We start from the raw sequence: 23846 nt of genomic DNA, 5'->3' as shown, positions 1-23846 counted from the left end.
TACTAAACAACTCTACACTAAGACTACTAAACAACTCTACACTAAGACTACTAAACAACCCTACACTAAGACTACTAAACAACTCTACACTAAGACTACTAAACAACCCTACACTAAGACTACTAAACAACCCTACACTAAGACTACTAAACAACTCTACACTAAGGCTACTAAACAACCCTACACTAAGACTACTAAACAACCCTACACTAAGACTACTAAACAACCCTACATACACTAAGACTACTAAACAACCCTACATACACTAAGGCTACTAAACAACCCTACACTAAGACTACTAAACAACCCTACATACACTAAGACTACTAAACAGCCCTACACTAAGACTACTAAACAACCCTACACTAAGACTACTAAACAACCCTACATACACTAAGACTACTAAACAACCCTACACTAAGACTACTAAACAACCCTACACTAAGACTACTAAACAACCCTACATACACTAAGACTACTAAACAACCCTACACTAAGACTACTTAACAACCCTACATACACTAAGACTACTAAACAACCCTACACTAAGACTACTAAACAACCCTACACTAAGACTACTAAACAACCCTTCACTAAGACTACTAAACAACCCTACATACACTAAGACTACTAAACAACTCTACACTAAGACTACTAAACAACCCTACACTAAGACTACTAAACAACCCTACACTAAGACTACTAATCAACCCTACACTAAGACTACTTAACAACCCTACACTAAGACTACTAAACAACCCTACACTAAGACTACTAAACAACCCTTCACTAAGACTACTAAACAACCCTACATACACTAAGGCTACTAAACAACCCTACACTAAGACTACTAATCAACCCTACACTAAGACTACTAAACAACCCTACATACACTAAGACTACTAAACAACCCTACACTAAGACTACTTAACAACCCTACATACACTAAGACTACTAATCAACCCTACACTAAGACTACTTAACAACCCTACATACACTAAGACTACTAAACAACCCTACACTAAGACTACTAATCAACCCTACACTAAGACTACTTAACAACCCTACATACACTAAGACTACTAAATAACCCTACACTAAGACTACTAAACAACTCTACACTAAGACTACTAAACAACCCTACACTAAGACTACTAAACAACCCTACACTAAGACTACTAAACAACCCTACACTAAGACTACTAAACAACCCTACATACACTAAGACTACTAAACAACCCTACATACACTAAGGCTACTAAACAACCCTACACTAAGACTACTAAACAACCCTTCACTAAGACTACTAAACAACCCTACATACACTAAGACTACTAAACAACTCTACACTAAGACTACTAAACAACCCTACACTAAGACTACTAATCAACCCTACACTAAGACTACTTAACAACCCTACACTAAGACTACTAAACAACCCTACACTAAGACTACTAAACAACCCTTCACTAAGACTACTAAACAACCCTACATACACTAAGGCTACTAAACAACCCTACACTAAGACTACTAATCAACCCTACACTAAGACTACTAAACAACCCTACATACACTAAGACTACTAAACAACCCTACACTAAGACTACTTAACAACCCTACATACACTAAGACTACTAAACAACCCTACACTAAGACTACTAAACAACCCTACATACACTAAGACTACTAAACAACCCTACACTAAGACTACTAAACAACCCTACACTAAGGCTACTAAACAACCCTACACTAAGACTACTAAACAACCCTACATACACTAAGACTACTAAACAACCCTACACTAAGACTACTAAACAACTCTACACTAAGACTACTAAACAACCCTACACTAAGACTACTTAACAACCCTACATACACTAAGACTACTTAACAACCCTACATACACTAAGACTACTAAACAACCCTACACTAAGACTACTTAACAACCCTACATACACTAAGACTACTAAACAACCCTACACTAAGACTACTTAACAACCCTACATACACTAAGACTACTAAACAACCCTACACTAAGACTACTAAACAACCCTACATACACTAAGACTACTAAACAACCCTACACTAAGACTACTAAACAACCCTACACTAAGGCTACTAAACAACCCTACACTAAGACTACTAAACAACCCTACATACACTAAGACTACTAAACAACCCTACACTAAGACTACTAAACAACCCTACACTAAGACTACTAAACAACCCTACACTAAGACTACTAAACAACCCTACACTAAGACTACTAAACAACCCTACACTAAGACTACTTAACAACCCTACACTAAGACTACTTAACAACCCTACATACACTAAGACTACTTAACAACCCTACATACACTAAGACTACTAAACAACCCTACACTAAGACTACTAAACAACCCTACACTAAGACTACTAAACAACCCTACACTAAGACTACTTAACAACCCTACATACACTAAGACTACTAAACAACCCTACACTAAGACTACTTAACAACCCTACATACACTAAGACTACTAAACAACCCTACACTAAGACTACTAAACAACCCTACATACACTAAGACTACTAAACAACCCTACACTAAGGCTACTAAACAACCCTACACTAAGGCTACTAAACAACCCTACACTAAGACTACTAAACAACCCTACATACACTAAGACTACTAAACAACCCTACATACACTAAGGCTACTAAACAACCCTACACTAAGACTACTAAACAACCCTACACTAAGACTACTAAACAACCCTACACTAAGGCTACTAAACAACCCTACATACACTAAGACTACTAAACAACCCTACACTAAGGCTACTAAACAACCCTACACTAAGACTACTAAACAACCCTACATACACTAAGACTACTAAACAACCCTACACTAAGACTACTAAACAACCCTACACTAAGGCTACTAAACAACCCTACACTAAGACTACTAAATAACCCTACACTAAGACTACTAAACAACCCTACACTAAGGCTACTAAATAACCCTACACTTACGGCTATGAGGAAGACTCCGGCGGCGACGACCCATCCCCAGCCTCCGTCAGGAGCCTCGAACCTGTCCTGTTGGGGCACAACTGTCGTATCCGGCTCCAGGTCTCTCGGGCGCTGTACGTCCGGCTCCGGCTGTACCCTGCTGGGCCTGACGCTGCCCGAGGCATCCACTCCCTGAGCACATCCGATGTCTTGGTTCTCCTGATGGGTCCCCAGCTCATCAGCGGCCGCATGCGGCTCCATGTTACTACCTCTGGTCCTGTCTCCGCGGTTCACCTCCCGCAACAGGCTGCCGCAACACCTCCCGCAACACCTGTTGCACATTAGTGACTCGCCAACCTCTACTTAACGCCGAACTCTTACAAGTAAATAAGTATTTGAATACGAACGCATTTGGCAGGCTTGTAAGTGACATTTGTTTGTGTTCACAGATATTTGTTCGTTACCCCCAGACACCGTCACGGGCCTAGGAGGCGGCGCCGGGGTCACTGGAGCTGGTAGGGGTCTCAGCAGCTGGGAGGGGGGTCAAAGCAGCTGGGAGGGGGGTCACAGCAGCTGGGAGGGGTCACAGCAGCTGAGAGAGGTCACAGCAGCTGGGAGGGGGGTCACAGCAGCTGGGTGGGGTCACAGCAGCTGGGAGGGGGGTCAAAGCAGCTGGGAGGGGGGTCACGGCAGCTGGGAGGGGGGTCAAATCAGCTGGGAGGGGGGTCACAGCAGCTGGGAGGGGTCACAGCAGCTGAGAGAGGTCACAGCAGCTGGGTGGGGTCACAGCAGCTGGGAGGGGGTTACAGCAGCTGGGAGGGGGGTTACAGCAGCTGGGAGGGAGGGGTCACAGCAGCTGGGAGGGGTCACAGCAGCTGGGAGGGACCCCAACCACACGCGTGGTGTTGGGAACAACTACTGAGGCCCTGATGTTTACCTCCACACACCCCGCGCCCCCTCCCACGCCCCCTCCCATGCCCCCGGTCACGACCCCTCCCATGCCCCCGGTCACGACCCCTCCCACGCCCCCTCCCATGCCCCCTCCCACGCCCCGCTGCTGTGGGGAATTCTGACTCATTGGGTTTTATTATTTATTTTAATTATGAATTAACTGATTAACTTAATGTATTCTAATTTATAATATAAATTTAATTATTATTTTGTTTCTTACGATAGCTTAGCGTACTGTATGATTTATTGAGTAGACGACATCATTTTAATTCTCCCACAAGTCACATCTCAACACAAGTTGGGGGTTTATTTGTAGTAGCCTATCAATCGAGAAGTATCGATTGACAGGAAAATTTATACTAATTGTTAATATTATTGGGGTTAGTTTAAATGACTGATAGTGTTATCTGATTGGTGGCTTCACCCTGGGTACTAGAGGGGCACGCGGGCAAGCAGCCAGGGCTGGGCTTCGTGGCTGTGGCGTAGATACCTCCTCACGTGTTGCAACTGGTAGATGTCGCCAAGTTCTGCAGGTGGCAACAGCAGATCTGCCGGAATGATACAATATAGTTACTGTGAATACCTTCCTAATCACAGATATGACACCAAAAATTATTATTTGTAACGTGATTGTAAGAGCCTCATCCAATTTTGGGTGTCTGCCCGCCTCATCACCGGTTGTCAAGTATAACATATAGGGACCTGTAATGAAATGAAGGTTATTTTTGACAAACGGGATACGAGATACTCTCGTAATTTTGAGGCAGCAGAAGAACGTAAAGATGGCTCGGGTCAGGAGTATTAACGTGACTGCCAAGAACGTTTCCTCACGAGACTTCCTGTTATACAATGACGTCCTCCACCTTCCCCTGGTCCAGGGACGCCTCTAGGAGCGGCTCAATGTGCTCCCCATCAATGGACGATGGTTGGGAGGCGTTGATTATAATTATTATTTTGTTTGATGCAGTCACAGAGAACAGTTGTTATTGATTCTAATACTGGACTGAAGGTTTTAAGTTGTTAGTTTATATTTGATTTTGATATTTTAATAGCATGGCAATAATATCTCCTGTTTAAGGGATAATTCCACTGTAATCCCGTTTTCTTTGAATGATTAACTAAATTAATTTGTATTAGTATTGGTTAATGGATTAGTACAAAAACAGCAGAGCAATTATCTGCAAATTGCAACCAAAATTATTATTGGAAGTCGGTTTTTCCCAACACCTGCCACGCCCCCTCCCATGCCCACTGCCACGCCCCCTCCCATGCCCCCTGCCACGCCCCCTCCCATGCCCACTGCCATGCCCCCTCCACTGCCACGCCCCCTGCCATGCCCACTGCCACGCCCCCTGCCACGCCCCCACCCATGCCCACTGCCACGCCCCCTCCCATGCCCCCTCTCATGCACCCTGCCACTCCCCTCCCATGGTCCCTGCCACGCTCCCTCCCATACCCCCTGCCACGTCCCTCCCATGGTCCCTGCCACGCCCCCTCCCATGGTCCCTGCCATGCCCCCTCCCATACCCCTGCCACGCCCCCTCCCATGCCCACTGTCACGCCCCCTCCCATACCCCTGCCACGCCCCTCCCATGCCCACTGCCACGCACCCTCCCATGGTCCCTGCCACGCTCCCTCCCATACCCCCTGCCACGTCCCTCCCATGGTCCCTGCCACGCCCCCTCCCATGGTCCCTGCCACGCCCCTCCCATGCCCACTCCCATGCCCCCTGCCACGCCCCCTCCCATGCCCACTGCCACGCCCCCTCCCATGCCCCTCCCATGGTCCCTGCCACGCCCCCTCCCATGCCCACTACCACGCCCCCTCCCATACCCCTGCCACGCCCTCTGCCATGCTCACTGTCACGCCCCCTCCCATGACCCCTGCCACGCCCCCTCCCATGACCCCTGCCACGCCCCCTCCCATGCCCCCTCCTATGCCCCCTGCCACGCCCCCTCCCATACCTGCTGCCACGCACCCTCCTATGCCCCCTGCCACGCCCCCTCCCATACCCCCTGCCACGCACCCTCCCATGCCCCCTGCCACGCCCCCTCCCATGCAACCTGCCATGCCCCCTCCCATGCCCTCTCCCATGCCCCCTGCTACGCCCCCTCCTATGCCCCCTGCCACGCCCCATCCTATGCCCACTGTCACGCACCCTCCTATGCCCCCTCCCATGCCCCCTACCACGCCCCCTCCCATGCCCCCTGCCACGCACCCTCCTATGCCCCCTGCCACGCCCCCTCCCATGCCCCCTGCTACGCCCCCTCCTATGCCCCCTGCCACGCCCCCTCCCATACCCGCTGCCACGCACCCTCCTATGCCCCCTCCCATGCCTCCTGCCACGCCCCCTCCCATACCCCCTGCCACGCACCCTCCTATGCCCCCTGCCACGCCCCCTCCCATACCCCCTGCCTCGCACCCTCCTATGCCCCCTGCCACGCCCCCTCCTATGCCCCCTGCCACGCCCCCTCCCATGCCCCCTGCCACGCCCCCTCCCATACCCCCTGCCACGCACCCTCCTATGCCCCCTGCCACGCCCCCTCCCATTCCCCCTGCCAGGCCCCTCCCATGCCCCCTGCCACGCCCCCTCCCATGTTCCCTGCCACGCCCCCTCCCATGTCCCATGCCCCCCTGCCACGCCCCCTCCCATGCCCCCTGCCACGCTCCCTCCCATGCCCCCTGCCACGCCCCCGCCCATGCCTCCTGCCACGCCCCCTTCCATGCCTCCTGTCTTGCCTCCTCCCATGCACCCTGCCACGCCCCTCCCATGCCCCCTTCCATGCCCCCTGCCACGCCCCCTCCCATGCCCCCTGCCACGCCCCCTCTCATGCCCTCTGCCACGCCCCCTTCCACCCACCCTCCCATGCCCCCTGTCACACCCCCTCCCGTGCCTCCTGCCACGCCCCCTCCCATGCCCTCTGCCATGCACCCTGCCACGCACCCTCCTATGCACCCTGCCACGCCCCCTCCCATGCTCCCTGCTACGCCCCCTCCCATGCCCCCTCCCATGCCCCCTGCCATGCCCCCTCCCATGCACCCTGCCACGCCCCCTCCCATGCCCCCTGCCACGCCCCATCCCATGCCCCCTGCCACGCCCCCTCCCATGCCCCCTCCCATGCCCCCTCCCATGCACCCTGCCACGCCCCCTCCCATGCCCCCTGCCATGCCCCCTGCCATGCCCCCTCCCATGCACCCTGCCACGCCCCCTCCCATGCCCCCTGCCACGCCCCCTCCCATGCCCCCTGCCACGCCCCCTCCCATGCACTCTGCCACGCCCCCTTCCATGCCCCCTTCCATGCCCACAGCCATGCCCCCTCCCATGCACCCTGCCACGCCCCCTCCCATGCCCCCTGCCACGCCCCCTCCCATGCACTCCGCCACGCCCCCTGCCATGCCCCCTCCCATGCACCCTGCCACGCCCCCTCCCATGCCCCCTGCCACGCCCCATCCCATGCCCCCTGCCACGCCCCCTCCCATGCCCCCTCCCATGCCCCCTGCCACGCCCCCTCCCATGCCCCCTGCCACGCCCCCTCCCATGTCCTCTGCCACGCCCCCCCATGCCCCTTCCCATGCCCAATCCCACGCCCCCCTCCCATGCCCCCTGTCACGCACCCTGCCACGCCCCCTCCCATGCCCCTTCCCATGCCCCCTCCCACGCCCCCTCCCATGCCCCCTGCCACGCACCCTCCCATGCCCCCCCTGCCACGCACCCTCCCATGCCCACTGCCACGCCCCCTCCCAAGCCCCCTGCCACGCCCCCTCCCATGCCCCCTGCCCGCCCCCTCTCATGCCCACTGCCACGCTCCCTCCCATGCCCCCTCCCATGCCCCCTCCCATGCCCCCTGCCACGCCCCCTCCCATGCCCCCTGCCACGCCCCCTCCCATGCCCCCTGCCACGCCCCTTCCCATGCACCCTGCCACGCCCCCTCCCATGCCTCCTGTCACGCCCCCTCCCATGCCCCCTGTCACGCCCCCTCCCATGCCCACTGCCACGCCCCCTCCCATGCCCCCTACCACGCCCCCTTCCACGCCCCCTTCCACGCCCCCTTCCACGCCCCCTCCCATGCCCCCTGCTACGCCCCCTCCCATGCCTCCTCCCATGCACCCTGCCACGCCCCCTCCCATGCTCCCTGCCATGCCCCCTCCCATGCACCCTGCCACGCCCTCTCCCATGCCTCCTGTCACGCCCCCTCCCATGCCCCCTGTCACGCCCCCTCCCATGCCCACTGCCACGCCCCCTCCCATGCCCCCTCCCATGCCCCCTTCCACGCCCCCTCCCATGCCCCCTGCCACGCCCCCTCCCATGCCCCCAGCTACGCCCCCTCCCATGCACCCTGCCACGCCCCCTCCCATGCTCCCTGCCATGCCCCCTCCCATGCACCCTGCCACGCCCCCTCCCATGCCCCCTGCCACGCCCCATCCCATGCCCCCTGCCACGCCCCCTCCCATGCCCCCAGCTACGCCCCCTCCCATGCCTCCTCCCATGCACCCTGCCACGCCCCCTCCCATGCTCCCTGCCATGCCCCCTCCCATGCACCCTGCCACGCCCCCTGCCATGCCCCCTGCCACGCCCCATCCCATGCCCCCTGCCACGCCCCCTCCCATGCCCCTTGCCACGCCCCCTCCCATGCACTCTGCCACGCCCCCTCCCATGCCCCCTCCCATGCCCCCTGCCACGCCCCCTCCCATGCCCCCTGCCACGCCCCCTCCCATGTCCTCTGCCACGCCCCCTCCCATGCCCCCTGCCACGCCCCCTCCCATGCCCCCTGCCACGCCCCCTCCCATGCCCCCTGTCTCGCCCCCTCCCCATGCCCCCTCCCATGCCCCCTGCCACGCCCCCTCCCATGTCCTCTGCCACGCCCCCTCCCATGCCCCTTCCCATGCCCCCACCCACGCCCCCTCCCATGCCCCCTGCCACGCACCCTCCCATGCCCCCCCTGCCACGCACCCTCCCATGGCCCCCTGCCACGCCCCCTCCCATGCCCCCTGCCCGCCCCCTCCCATGCCCCCTGCCACGCACCCTCCCATGCCCACTGCCACGCCCCCTCCCATGCCCCCTGCCACGCCCCCTCCCATGCCCCTTGCCCGCCCCCTCCCATGCCCACTGCCACGCCCCCTCCCATGCCCCCTCCCATGCCCCCTGCCACGCCCCCTCCCATGCCCCCTTCCACGCCCCCTCCCATGCCCCCTTCCACGCCCCCTCCCATGCCCCCTGCCACGCCCCCTCTCATGCCCCCTTCCACGCCCCCTCCCATGCCCCCTTCCACGCCCCCTCCCATGCCCCCTGTCACGCCCCCTCCCATGCCCACTGCCACGCCCCCTCCCATGCCCCCTCTCATGCCCCCTTCCACGCCCCCTCCCATGCCCCCTTCCACGCTCCCTCCCATGCCCCCTGCCACGCCCCCTCCCATGCCCACTGCCACGCCCCCTCCCATGCCCCCTGCCACGCCCCCTCCCATGCCCCTCCCATGCCCCTCTCATGCCCCCTCCCATGCCCCTGCCATGCACCATCCATGCCCCCTGCCACGCCCCCTCCCATGCCCCCTGCCACGTCCCCTCCCATGCCCCCTGCCACGCCCCCTCCCATGCCCCCTGCCATGCCCCCTCCCATGTCCTCTGCCGCGCCCCTTCCCATGCCCCCTGCCATGCCCCCTCCCATGCCCCTGCTATGCCCACTGCCACGCACCCTCCCATGCCCCCTGCCACGCCCCCTCCCATGGTCCCTGCCACGCCCCCTCCCATGCCCCCTCCCATGCCCCCTTCCACGCCCCCTCCAATGTCCCCTGCCACGCCCCCTCCCATGCCCCCTGTCATGCCCCCTCCCATGCCCCCTGTCACGCCCCCTCCCATGCCCCTTCCCACGCCCCCTCCAATGCCTCCTGCCACGCCCCCTCCCATGCCCCCTGCCACGCCCCCTCCCATGCCCCCTGCCACGCCCCCTCTCATGCCCCCTGCCATGCCCCCTCTCATGCCCCCTGCCACGCCCCCTCCCATGCCCCTCTCATGCCCCCTGCCACGCCCCCTCCCATGCCCTCTGCCACGCCCCCTCCCATGCCCTCAGCCACGCCCCCTGTCACGCCCCCTGCCACGCCCCTTGCCACGCCCCCTCCCATGCCCTCAGCCACGCCCCCTGTCACGCCCCCTCTCATGCCCCCTGCCACGCCCCCTCCTATGCACTCTGCCACGCCCCCTCCCATGCCCCCGGCCACGCCCCCTGCCACGCCCCGTCCTATGCACTCTGCCACGCCTTCTGCCACGCCCCCTCCCATGCCCCCTGCCACGCCCCCTCCCATGCCCCCTGCCACGCACCCTGCCACGCCCCCTCCCATGCCCCCTGCCACGCCCCCTCTCATGCCCCCTGCCATGCCCCCTCCCATGCCCCCTGCCACGCCCCCTCCCATGCCCCCTGTCACGCCCCCTCCCATGCCCACTGCCACGCCCCCTTCCATGCCCACTGCCATGCCCCCTCCCATGGTCCCTGCCACGCCCCCTCCCATGCCCACTGCCATGCCCCCTCCCATGCCCCCCTGCCACGCCCCCTCCTATGCATTCTGCCACGCCCCCTCCCATGCCCACTGCCATGCCCCCTCCCATGCCCCCCTGCCACGCCCCCTCCTATGCATTCTGCCACGCCCCCTCCCATGCACCCTGCCACGCCCCCTTAAATGCCCCCTGCCACGCCCCCTCCTGTGCACTCTGCCACGCCCCCTCCCATGCCCCCTGCCACGCCCCCTCCCATGCCCCTTCCACGCCCCCTCCCATGCCCCCTGCCACGTCACACTGAGGCAAAAAATTGACGTAATTCAAAATGAATTTGGTTCACGAAAGTAGCGTTCTTTCCCGTTTTCTGTTTTGGGTCCTCTGACTTAGGCTGTAAGGATAGAAGAGGCAATTTTCAATTTACTGTTGTCATGACGTTTCGAAACTTTAGAAGACCTTCCTGCCCTCCTCACCTACCTTAGGAGACCTTCCTGCCCTCCTCACCTACCTTAGGAGACCTTCCTGTCCTCTTCACCTACCTTAGGAGACCTTCCTGCCCTCCTCACCTACCTTAGGAGACTGTCCTGCCCTCCTCACCTACCTTAGGAGACTGTCCTGCCCTCCTCACCTACCTTAGGAGACCTTCCTGTCCTCCTCACCTACCTTAGGAGACCTTCCTGCCCTCCTCACCTACCTTAGGAGACTGTCCTGCCCTCCTCACCTACCTTAGGAGACTGTCCTGCCCTCCTCACCTACCTTAGGAGACCTTCCTGCCCTCCTCACCTACCTTAGGAGACTGTCCTGCCCTCCTCACCTACCTTAGGAGACTGTCCTGCCCTCCTCACCTACCAGAGGACCCTTAACTTGCTGTTTTGGGAAACAACAACAATTATTTTCGTAAATAATTGTTGTTGTTGAATAATATTCGGCCGTAACGAATACGAGAATAATTTGTAAGATGACGTGTTGTAACATCACTAACTACACCACCACCATCACTAACCACTCCACCACCATCACTAACCACTCCACCACCAACATCACTAACCACTCCACCACCAACATCACTAACCACACCACCACCAACATCACTAACCACTCCACCACCACCATGTTGGTGTTGGTGTCATGTTGTCATAGGAGAATTGGATTTTTATTTAAAATCTTTTTTGAACCTAATATTTGGGAGATACTGCTCCATGTTTTCTTAATGTTGCCCTTAATTTGGGTAAATGTATTTTCGTAGTACAGTATTTTATTTTGACTCTTCTAATTATTTTAGACATCATGGATGAGTAAATCTTTGAAAATTCTTTGGAGACGACTCCTAACCCATACTTCTTTTTCAAGTCATGTTTTTTTTTAATTTGAGATATATACAAGAGTTGTTACATTCTTGTAGAGCCACTAGTACGCGTAGCGTTGCGGCAGGTCCCTGGAATACGATCCCCGCCGCGAAGAATCGTTGTTACAACCAAGTACACATTTTACTGTTGAGTTAAACAGAGGCTACAGTTAAGGAATTGCGCCCAATAAATCCTCCCCGGCCAGGATACGAACCCATGACAAAGCGCTCGGGGAACGCCAGGCGAGTGTCTTACCACTACACCACGGAGACAATACTTAAGTATACCCTTTGTAAGCCATGGAGTGTTTAACCTTTTATTTGTAACTTGTTTCGTTAGCATTGGACAGTGGGAGTTATAAAGGTTCAGAGTTTTCTGAAGAAATGTTTGCACTGTTAGGTTGATGTTCACTATGTCACCTAATTCAGCCTCCCAGTTGATAGTGGCAGCAGCAGCAATAAAGTTGTTTATAGAAGTTTCATTGTGCAGCCTAAAGCTTATCTTCCTTGTCTCTAGAGGTGGTTTATTAATGTTGGTTAGGAGAAATGAGGGGTAATGGTCAGTGGTCCTATCAATGATTATCCCTGAAGTAAGTGGAGAGGTTATGTTAGTCCAGATGTGGTCAAGATCAGAGGCAGTACTATCAGTGACTCTAGTAGGTCTAGTGATTAAGGATATGAGGAAGCAGGAATTCATACAGTTGAGGAAGCTAACAGCAGTAGGGTGTTCAGGTTCGCAGAGGTCAATATTAAAGTCCCCTGCGAGAATTAGATGGTTTTTGTTCAGTCTGTTCTCTAGTATTAGATTTCTAAGGTTAGAGTTGAATTCGGACACATTAGTGTTAGGAATTCTATAGACTGCACCCACAGACAGGACAGACTCAGCACCCTTGACTCTGAAACTGGCGAAGATATACTCCCCACAGCAGTCTCTAGTTCTAATTACTTTTAAGCATGTCAGTTCATGGTGGTAGTAAAGAGCAATACCACCACCTCTCTGAATTGGTCGACAGTTGTGAATTGCTGAGTAGTTTGGTATGTTAAAGAGTTGAGTAATATCCTCTTTTAACCACGTTTCAGTAAGTATAACAAAAGAGAATTTGTTAGCAACAGTTTGAATCAAGGCACTAACATCATCAATGTGTTTGCTTAGAGATCTTACATTCAAGTTAATTACAGAGACATTTTGTTTGTGTTAATACATTGTTTACATCATGTGCTGAATAATATCTGCAGTTTTGATCATTAAAGTGATGATTGTCATCACTTTACTGGATAAGAGGTTTAGTTCTGGGTCTATACTTGTTCATTTCATGTTCACCAGTATTTATTTACTTAATAACTATTGGTATAATATCTTGATATTATAAAACTAATTCTAATATCATAAAAAACATATTTACTACAAGTTTCAAGCAGAGAATGCATATATTATTTATTTATTTTTTTTATTTTTATAGATACAAGAAGGTACATTGGGATTGTAAAGATACATAGCATAGTACAGTAATTACATTCTTGTAAAGCCACTAGTACGGGCAGCGTTTCGGGCAAATCATGTCATGTTATATAGTTAACACGAAGGACTACTCCTTGATGATGAGGGGTTGTCATAGCCAGGGGGTGGTAATGGGTACGAGCTCCCATGACCTATAAAATGCTCCTATACGGCATGCGTCTCCAATAGCCTCTGACAACCAAGTCCAACTCCTAGCCTGCACGGGAGGCTTAGTCTTTAAGTCTGGCGGAACTGCTTTTACCGACAGAAGGGGCGAGGGCGTGCCTCTGGCACCTTAAAACCAGCTGCTCCGGGTAGATGGAACTCAATAGCCTGGGAAGGCAGCCCATCTAGGGGAAGGAAAACCCTGATTTTAAACCTCCGCTGCCTTGCGGCCATACCTCTTTTTGGGAAAGGCTTCAGGAGTCAACCTCGAGGAAAAATCCAGAGTTGGAGCCCCTAAGGCAGTCCGTTGTTGACGTCGACCTCGTTCTGGCAGCTCCTGTGACGTTGCTGGAACCATTTGTATTGGCATTTGCCTTGCTATTGTATAATTTCAGCAATGTGGAGACGGGGGGACCTGCTGCATGGGTAACAGCTTCTCCTCCATATCTACCTACCCAGGCTATGCGCCCTGTCAGGGTGCAACTCCATAGTCTTAGACTGAAGGATGCATACTAACTCCTTGATGAAACTCTCCAGCTAGTGCTTGTTTATAATAAAATCGATCCTTTGTGTTGTAGAGAAAAATTGAGTTATATCCAGTTTACGTAAAGCATACTGACGGACATACTTACGCAGATTTTACTTCTTAGTATGCCTACCTGAATACCGAGTAGCCACTACGAAGGCGCTAAGAAGAAAAACATTCGTAAGCTGGTTCATGAATCTGGCCCTAGATTCTGTCTCTGCTCTCTGCACCTCTGTGATGGGGGCCAGGTTCTGCCACCACTCCCTGCACCTCTGTGATGGGGGCCAGGTTCTGCCACCACTCCCTGCACCTCTGTGATGGGGGCCAGGTTCTGCCACCACTCTCTGCACCTCTGTGATGGGGGCCAGGTTCTGCCACCACTCCCTGCACCTCTGTGATGGGGGCCAGGTTCTGCCACCACTCTCTGCACCTCTGTGATGGGGGCCAGGTTCTGCCACCAGTCACTGCACCTCTGTGATGAGGGCCAGATTCTGCCACCGCTCTCTGCACCTCTGTGATGGGGGCCAGGTTCTGCCACCGCCCTCTGCACCTCTGTGATGGAGGCCAGATTCTGCCACCACTCCCTGCACCTCTGTGATGAGGGCCAGATTCTGCCACCACTCCCTGCACCTCTGTGATGAGGGCCAGATTCTGCCACCACTCTCTGCACCTCTGTGATGGGGGCCAGGTTCTGTCACTGCTCTCTGCACCTCTGTGATGAGGGCCAGATTCTGCCACCACTCTCTGCACCTCTGTGATGGGGGCCAGGTTCTGTCACTGCTCTCTGCACCTCTGTGATGGGGGCCAGGTTCTGCCACCACTCTCTGCACCTCTGTGATGGGGGCCAGGTTCTGCCACCACTCCCTGCACCTCTGTGATGAGGGCCAGATTCTGCCACCACTCCCTGCACCTCTGTGATGGGGGCCAGGTTCTGCCACCACTCCCTGCACCTCTGTGATGGGGGCCAGGTTCTGTCACCGCCCTCTGCACCTCTGTGATGGAGGCCAGATTCTGCCACCACTCCCTGCACCTCTGTGATGGAGGCCAGATTCTGCCACCACTCCCTGCACCTCTGTGATGAGGGCCAGATTCTGCCACCACTCCCTGCACCTCTGTGATGAGGGCCAGATACTGCCACCACTCCCTGCACCTCTGTGATGAGGGCCAGATTCTGCCACCACTCCCTGCACCTCTGTGATGAGGGCAAGATTCTGCCACCACTCTCTGCACCTCTGTGATGGGGGCCAGGTTCTGTCACTGCTCTCTGCACCTCTGTGATGAGGGCCAGATTCTGCCACCACTCTCTGCACCTCTGTGATGGGGGCCAGGTTCTGTCACTGCTCTCTGCACCTCTGTGATGGGGGCCAGGTTCTGCCACCGCCCTCTGCACCTCTGTGATGGGGGCCAGGTTCTGCCACCGCCCTCTACACCTCTGTGATGGGGGCCAGGTTCTGCCACCGCCCTCTGCACCTCTGTGATGGGGGCCAGGTTCTGTCACTGCTCTCTGCACCTCTGTGATGGGGGCCAGGTTCTGCCACCGCCCTCTGCACCTCTGTGATGGGGGCCAGGTTCTGCCACCGCCCTCTGCACCTCTGTGATGGGGGCCAGGTTCTGCCACCGCCCTCTGCACCTCTGTGATGGGAACCAGGTTCTGCCACCGCCCTCTGCACCTCTGTGATGGGGGCCATTTTCTGCCACCACTCTCTGCACCTCTGTGATGGGGGCCAGGTTCTGCCACCACTCTCTGCACCTCTGTGATGGGGGCCAGGTTCTGCCACCGCCCTCTGCACCTCTGTGATGGGGGCCAGGTTCTGCCACCGCCCTCTGCACCTCTGTGATGGGGGCCAGGTTCTGCCACCACTCTCTGCACCTCTGTGATGGGGGCCAGGTTCTGCCACCACTCCCTGCACCTCTGTGATGGGGGCCAGGTTCTGCCACCACTCCCTACACCGGTGATGGGGGCCAGGTTCTGCCACCACTCCCTGCACCTCTGTGATGGGGGCCAGGTTCTGCCACCGCCCTCTGCACCTCTGTGATGGGAACCAGGTTCTGCCACCGCCCTCTGCACCTCTGTGATGGGGGCCAGGTTCTGCCACCACTCTCTGCACCTCTGTGATGGGGGCCAGGTTCTGCCACCACTCCCTGCACCTCTGTGATGGGGGCCAGGTTCTGCCACCACTCCCTGCACCTCTGTGATGGGGGCCAGGTTCTGCCACTGCCCTCTGCACCTCTGTGATGGGGGCCAGGTTCTGACTCTGGTCCCCAGAAGGCCCAAGAACTCCATGGTTGATGCGACACAGTAGATGGGGAACCATCTCAGTGTATAGCTTCAAGGAGCCACAAGAGACTTGTTCCAAAACACTTGCCAATACATGTGCAGCTTTGAGGCAGCACCCTAACAGAGGCCCCTAATGGTTACAATACTGCCACTCTGACAAGAGGTTTCTACTCTTTATTTAGAGCTTCACTAAATGCAAAGTATTTAAATACCACACACTAGAAGGTGAAGGGACGACGATGTTTCGGTCCATCCTGGACCATTCTCAAGTCGATTGTGAATGGTCCAGGACGGACCAAAACATCGTCGTCCCTTCACCTTCTAGTGTGTGGTCTGGTCAACATAATTTAGCCACGTTATTGTGACTCATCGCCTGCATTTAAATACCAACCACATAGGCTAATAAAGAAATACACTTGTTGAGAAAAATGCAAAATTTTATTTGTTGAAAAGTTTAGTATAAAAAATAATAATGTCTTTTACAAAGTTATGGCACACAACGTTAGATAAGTTAGTTATTTACCCATCCACAACCTCACACTAAAGTATATGCAAAAAGGGAGCAGCAAAATACAACAGATTAGAAGCAAAAATATAATGGAATGCTAGATATAATCCTTCATGATAATGAACTGTTACAATGTAGGTAAAAAAAGGAAATTTACTGAATTATGAAACAAGAAAAACATATGATAACAACAACACTGAACAGTGGTGTCACTGCATTATAAGATAATTAATATTGAAGAATTTTATAGTTCTGAAAATGAGAAAAGGGACAAGGATGAGTACAGAGAGGGGAACATTACGTATATACGAGATGAGATAATAAAGGTTTAATTATTTGTAATGGCCAGCCAATGAATATTATGACACTTATTTTAACATTTTCTGCTAATTTATGAACCCTGACAATCCTAAATACCAGCAGCCAGAAGCTTACCTAAAAGTCTGACTGGCATACCTGAGAGCCTAAGAGATACTGATGGATACCCTCCTCCCTCAAAATCCAGGTCACACACACACACACACACACACACACACACACACACACTAGTACATATTCAAGCTGTACTCTAGCATGTTACACTCTAGATGATCCAGTATCAACATAATTTGAGCAAGTTTAAAACCTTCATTACTAGCATATCAAACTCGGGTCAATACCACTTTATGGCAGATATGTAAACTCAAAGGTTTAACTATCAGGAGAATCATTATAAATATGAAATACAGAATGCTTAATTCCGGTACTTGCTTCCCCTCTCTAGACAACACATAGGGAAGCATAAACAAAGACTATAATAATGAGACACACATATATACAAATTATGCATATAATATGCCACACAAGTGGCAGATGGAATGGCATGAATGATAAACATAACTTAGGGAATTCTTGAGAAAATGAAATCTTAGAGTCGAACATCACTTCAGCGCCGGGTGACGCCGAGTCGACTGGCACCACCCACAGACAGGCTACAGCAGTAGTCAAGATAGAAAGCAACAAACCTCTCATTTAACATCCAGTAACTGCTTATATGTTAAACTGTATTATCATTACTTTTAATTATACAGTAATTTAAACTAAAACCATTTTTCCTGTTTTAACACAGAAACTGCCGTTTACTTTTTTGTATAATAAATAGGCTACTGAAAAAGAGGAAAATGAGAATTGCATAGATGTTTCCAAGAAAAGATTCCTCGGCAATGTATAGAGGAATATTTCATGATTAATACAGTATATAAGGCCTTGCTTATCCCCGACCTTGGTACAAGTATGTGAATTACAGCACAATCTGTACTCACAGAAGAAAACTGTTTTGTTTATTTGTAAAACATCTTTGATTTGATATTTGATTTTCATTTATAACTAATCAATGTGGAAGGCATTGCACTACCTTCATTTGTGAAAACAAAGCAAAACAAATTGGCAATTCATGCATTTTGAAATTTAGAACAGCTCTAAAACAATGATATTATCAGCTTGTACCAAGAACAGTTTGGATTGAGAAGTAAAATACCATTAAATATTTTGATATATTACATATAAAATTAAATCACACAAATGTAATCAGCATTGAAACAACCTCAGATTTTACAAAGTTCCATCAAATACAATAGAAGTTATTTAATGCTGTGTGGAAATTCATCTCGCCGCAAAATTATACTGACAATATCAGTGTTGCACATACCATATATGGCTCATTAAACCCCTCCAACACAAGTTATAGGCTCAGCTTTGCCATGCAAGGCAAAGTAGTTAAAAATATACTTGAATACAAGCCAGAAGCCCAAACTTGAGGGAAGAGTTTGAAGAGTCGAAGTTTCTTGTTGATGGTCTCTTAGGAACCACTATTACCAGTGCTGGAAGCATGGAATGCAAAAGTTGCAAGTAATCATTAATATCCCATAACATTCTTGAATAGTCAATGATTCACCGAAGATGAAACACTAGAAAATCTTAAGTGAGAAAATGAGGAGCTCAAATTGCAACATATATACTATTCAAACTAAAATGAATATATTTCATGTAAAATTCAACAAAATAAAGTATTTTTTTCAAGCTATTTACAGGAACATAAGGAAATTGCAACAAATTTTTAAAATCTATTCTATATAGTGTCTGATTTTGAGCGTTTATCAAGAAGTTTATCCAAAAAATATTGGATTTTTTTAATTTAGTCAAATTATGGATATACTAATGGCTTATACATTGTGTTTAAATGTATATCATGAGAAAAACTGCAAGCAGAGGTCATAGAGGTCTCCAGAGAGTATAGATGTACAATGTACTCTGTTTAGTTTGAGGAGTACTGAAGTCAACGATATATGGTATGCATTTATAAGGTTTATAATAGTCTTTTATACAACCTTTGAGATACTATACACAATAAAGAGATTTGCACAAATAAAAATGCATACACATATTTATAACACAGAAAAAGCTCCGTATGAAAACACTGAACATGTGTTTCACTGGTTTGGCACATGTCTGTAAAACTTTATAAACATTCACAAGTCAAATTTCTACACTACAAGATTGAACTGCTTATGTCAGAAGGAAGAGCATATAATTACAAGTTTGTGAGTACCAAAATAGGAATACAATAACAGAAACAAAAAATAATAATTAAACATACAACACCCATAACAACCTGGAGTGACATCAATGTACGGAAGAACAGTTTTCTTGAGTATCGTCCAACACACAAATATTATGATTACATACCAAAATATGAATCATGCCCCAAACAATTCTTTTGACTGTCTTTGACACAGGATAATACAAAATTTTATGAATAGATACACCAGTAAATGAGAAAATTTAACTAAAACTACCTATACATGCCAACAGTCCTACTCCCCACGTGATGTAAATAACAATGGCAGATATAACATCAGGGAAACACGAACCCAAACTATCGCAATATTGAGCACACACGCAAGTCTTTGGCACAACCTTCTTGCTCTCAAATGACAGGCAGGAGTAACAACTGAATTGAGCAAAATAAGGTGAAAAAAATCTTTGACATATCATCTTTGATAAAAATATGAGCCAATGTGATGCCCTCTCAGAATATATGGCATAAAATATTGAGCCACCGTTTCATTTTATTTGAGGTTAATCAATTTCTTTGTATTTCTAATAACTTCTACATCTATATTCTACACTGAGAAATATTTCTTTGCCTGAGTTGTCAAATATTAAAAACAAATTCACACTGACAATATTGGCAAAACCAGGTAAATCAGCTTAAGCATAAATTACAACAATGCCGTCATGACAAAATGTGTAGTCACAGACTTAAGAGTATAAAGCTGAACAGTAGAATACTCTGATTATCATTAAAATAAATTTATAATTAAGCAAAGGACACTCTAAAAATAATTTGAACAATGAATGTCCTTCATACTACCCAGTAAATAAAGTCCTATGACAGTTGTCAAATACATAGAGTAATCCTGTCTTGTCAAAATAGTTCTGAACACAATATTGAAAGTGATATATTTAATGGCATAATTTGCACTTTAATAAGGCCTTAAATATTGTTTGCATTACATTATAATACATACTCAAAAGACCTCATTACTGTAGGTCAGAACCTTCCAAAATAGGGTAACAGACAATAATTTTTATAGCTACAGTATAACATACTTTGTTAGTGATACATCTGAAGATGCACCTAGATATGATATTCAATAATTGATGATTTGCTATCTCAAGGAAGACAAACTGAAAACTTCCAGTCCTAATCCTACAACAAATGAGTCTTTTTACCAAACAGCTGAAATTGGCACCATGATTACCTTATATCAAAAAATGGCACCAAATAAGAGTAGTAATCACATCCACATGAATTCCTCAGCTCAGAAATGACACGCAAAACTCCCAAATACATGTGGACAGCCAGGAGTAAACAAAACTATTGCAAGAAAAATGTATTGATGACCAAACCACACACCAGAGGATGAAGAAACGATGATGTTTCGGTCCGTCCTGGACCTTTATCACGCATACAACTTGATAATGATCCAGAACGGAGCGAGACAACATCATTTCTTCACCTTCTGGTGTGTGGTTTGGTCATCGTATCTTCAGCCACGTTACTGTGACTCATTGTCGGCATAAGAAAAATGTATCATTAAGTAATGACTTTAAAATGTGGAAAGGGCTATACAACATTGTATAGATGATTGGCTGTTATAAAATTGCTATTGTCATATTTGAGCTTCAAGAGGCCTTGTCTGCCAGGAGAGTGTTGATTAAAACAAAAGCTTTCCCATCTTTGAGCGGCTCTATAGTTGTCTTTGCAAAAATGAGCACCACGATATTAAGCATACTTTGCTAACTGTTGGAAGGATGACTGTGTAACCTAGATCCACAATTAAAAGAAAAATCTTTAATAAGGATTAAACTATGCAAAAATTATTAAATAATAAATACTTATTTTACACTTCACATGAGGGATGTCAGCCATAACCACATCCATATAATTCAATTACAGCAACCAAGTCACAACCTAATTAAACAGCTACCTTGATAATAAAATCATAATGTAGTTGAGCGTTGTCAGTGCAGTACCCTGACTGACCGAATGCAAATGGTGATGTCGGATTTGCTTCCAAGCCAAGTGTAACAAACTTCTAAAAGGAATAAATAAACATATATATAACAAGGGCATAATGTGGTTGACCCCATGTCACTGTCAAATACTGGTGCACCCCAGATGATATATTAAGTCTGTACTATAAGATGGCTTAATTGTCTTCTATCTTCCCATATAGCACTCTTATACTACGGTACTATCATTATTAACTAGTATAAAATATTTGAGTGCATCACTTTAAACTTGTGTATGGTAATACTGGTACAGTACCTGTCTATATATTGGGACTTCATTTGTCAAATATAATTTTTTGTGTAAAGTTTTGTTGAGGCAATTATGTAGAATTGCTAAACTGGAATCTTGGAGAAAAAATTCATTTCTAAGTACAGTACATTCTATTACGGTTTAGAATAAATAAAGAATATAAGTAATAACACATTTTGGCAACCATATCATAATCATCAACTACAAAAGAATCTAATTCATGTTGTACTTCATATGGAGAACATTATTGAGGTGAAACTCATCCACCAAACCCATGTGCTGACGGGCTTGGCGAGCATGAACACACAAGTCGTGGGCATAAGCGCAAGTGGCAGGAACGGCCAGGATCTTTCTGGCCAAGAGTCGCAGAGTGGAGAGTCCCGAAGCTGAGGTGCCCGACCACCACCCCAAGATGTCGTCGTCGTCTAGGTGCACCTGCAAAATGTCCACCACAGTTAAATTTGTCATATCTATTTTAAATGGCATTTTCAAAAATTACATTTAGAATTGTTGGTGTGAAAAGTCCCCTAATTTGTTGTGTGTAGGTGTTGTAGTATAGACACAGAGTAAGAGGGTGAGTGATGAGTATTGTGATAGCAAGTGGGCGAGTACAGTACAAGCTAAGTAAACGTTTCTAAAAATATAAATGCATTATGTGGAATAATAGTTAGCAATAAAGTTTGGATTAACAATGTGCAGAGTACAGTCCAAAGTACACGAGTACAGAGCTGAGGAGCGGACCTCGGCCAGGACTGAACTGTGTGTGTGAGATCCCTACAATAAAACCCAAACAAGGAAGTACAGGTGTTTATCTTTAGTCGTTACCAGTGAGTACCACAACCAACAACATATAGAGAGGATGTAATACTGGTGGCAGCAGTGGCATCTACCATGCTACTGCTATTGTACATTGTAACAGGAACCCCCCTCACGTTGTGCAAATAAATCACACAAAAGCCAGGGATTCCTCAAGATGGGACAAATAAATGCCTACTGATGACTCTCGAGTTTGACTGACTGAAAACACTATGTAGGCTGTGTTTAGCCCTATCATCATCTAACTATTGTAATTAAGTTTGTATAAAGTATGTAAATAATTATATTGTTATTTAATTTATATGAGAGTTGGTTGTTAGTTAATTTAAGGACTATGTACAGTGACACCTCGACTTACACTTGCTCGATAATTTCGAGTTACTATATAAATTTGATCAGAAAATGCAACTCGACTTACGATAGTATCGTCGACTAACGATATTCGTTGATACACGTTTGGGTCAACCGAGCGCATGGCCAACCTGCCTCACTTTACCAGAGTCGCCCGCTTAGTGACAATCACGCTTATAAGAAATTCCATTATTTTGGTGATAAATAATGTTTTTGTTTTTTGTTTTTTGAACATAACACTGATTATTAAATATCACGCCATGGGTCCCAAGAAAGTCAGTGGTAAGGTTCAACATATGAAAACACATGTAAGGATGACCATAGCGGAAAAACAAGAGATCATTCGTAAACATGAAGATGGTGTGCGGGTTGTTGAACTAGTTAGGCAGTACAACAAATCTCAGTCAATGATATCCACCATACTTAAGAAAAACAACATCATGAGTGCTAAAGTGGCAAAGGGCATATCAATAATCACAAAACATAGAACACAAACACTTGAGGATGTTGAACGGCAGTTATTAATTTGGATACACAACAAGGAGTTAGCAGGTGAAAGCATTTCAGAGGCCATCATTTGTGAAAAAGCAAGGAAATTGCATGAAGATCTTATAAAGAAAACCCCTGGAATGAGTGATGCAAATGCGAAAGAGTTTAAGGCGAGCAGAGGATGGTTTGAGAAATTTTGAAAAAGAAGTGGCATTCATAGTGTTGTGAGACATGGGGAGGCTACCAGCTCTAACAAACCAGCGGCTGAAAGATTTATTGGCGAATTTAAAGATTTTGTGCAGAGTGAGGCATACCTACCACAACAAGTGTATAATTGTGACAAGACAGGGCAATTCTGGAAAAGATTACTGAAGAAGACATACATTACCAAGGAGGAGGAGTCATTGCCCGGACACAAGCCTATGAGAGATAGGTTTACTTTTGTGCTGTGTGGTAATGCGAGTGGCGATTTGAAAATTAAACCCTTGCTTGAGTACCATTTCGAAAATCCAAGGGTTTTCAAAAAAATCCAAGGAGTAACATATGCAGAAAATATGCATATATATGCAGAA

The 23846-nt window shown here is 49.4% G+C and overlaps 4 protein-coding genes across 5 annotated transcripts in view; all 4 read right to left on the bottom strand.

Annotated features, from left to right (window-relative positions):
- The window catches only part of LOC123764596 (monocarboxylate transporter 9), a 78402-nt gene extending 74504 nt beyond the window's left edge, over positions 1–3898 (bottom strand). The window contains exon 1 of the mRNA XM_069314585.1: positions 3019–3898. Within this exon, the coding sequence (XP_069170686.1) occupies positions 3019–3339 (321 nt within the window). The 5' untranslated portion in view covers positions 3340–3898. The remainder of the gene's footprint in view (positions 1–3018) is intronic.
- A 1862-nt stretch (positions 3899–5760) lies between these two features.
- Positions 5761–8172, bottom strand: LOC138357722 (spidroin-1-like). The gene has a single exon (XM_069314714.1). It carries the CDS (start codon positions 8170–8172, stop codon positions 5761–5763), a length of 2412 nt encoding a protein of 803 aa, XP_069170815.1.
- A 1745-nt stretch (positions 8173–9917) lies between these two features.
- Positions 9918–10472, bottom strand: LOC138357721 (uncharacterized). The gene has a single exon (XM_069314712.1). It carries the CDS (start codon positions 10470–10472, stop codon positions 9918–9920), a length of 555 nt encoding a protein of 184 aa, XP_069170813.1.
- A 6187-nt stretch (positions 10473–16659) lies between these two features.
- The window catches only part of LOC123764540 (Boundary element-associated factor of 32kD), a 183092-nt gene continuing 175905 nt past the window's right edge, over positions 16660–23846 (bottom strand). For both annotated transcript variants that reach the window (XM_069314595.1, XM_045752520.2), the window contains one exon: positions 16660–22053. In XM_069314595.1, coding sequence (XP_069170696.1) covers positions 21832–22053 — 222 coding nt within the window. In that variant the 3' untranslated portion in view covers positions 16660–21831. The remainder of the gene's footprint in view (positions 22054–23846) is intronic.

The sequence above is a fragment of the Procambarus clarkii genome, chromosome 79 (assembly GCF_040958095.1).
Source record: "Procambarus clarkii isolate CNS0578487 chromosome 79, FALCON_Pclarkii_2.0, whole genome shotgun sequence".
Classification (NCBI taxonomy): Eukaryota; Metazoa; Arthropoda; class Malacostraca; order Decapoda; family Cambaridae; genus Procambarus; species Procambarus clarkii.
The sequence above is the reverse complement of the archived record's forward strand: the minus strand, read 5'-3'. Positions and strand labels throughout refer to the sequence as shown.

Coding starts and splice junctions, on each gene's coding strand:
- LOC138357722 (XM_069314714.1), bottom strand. CDS start 8,172: ATGGGAGGGGGCGTGACAGGGGGCATGGGAGGGGGCGTGACAGGAGGC.
- LOC138357721 (XM_069314712.1), bottom strand. CDS start 10,472: ATGGGAGGGGGCATGGCAGTGGGCATGGGAGGGGGCGTGGCAGGGACC.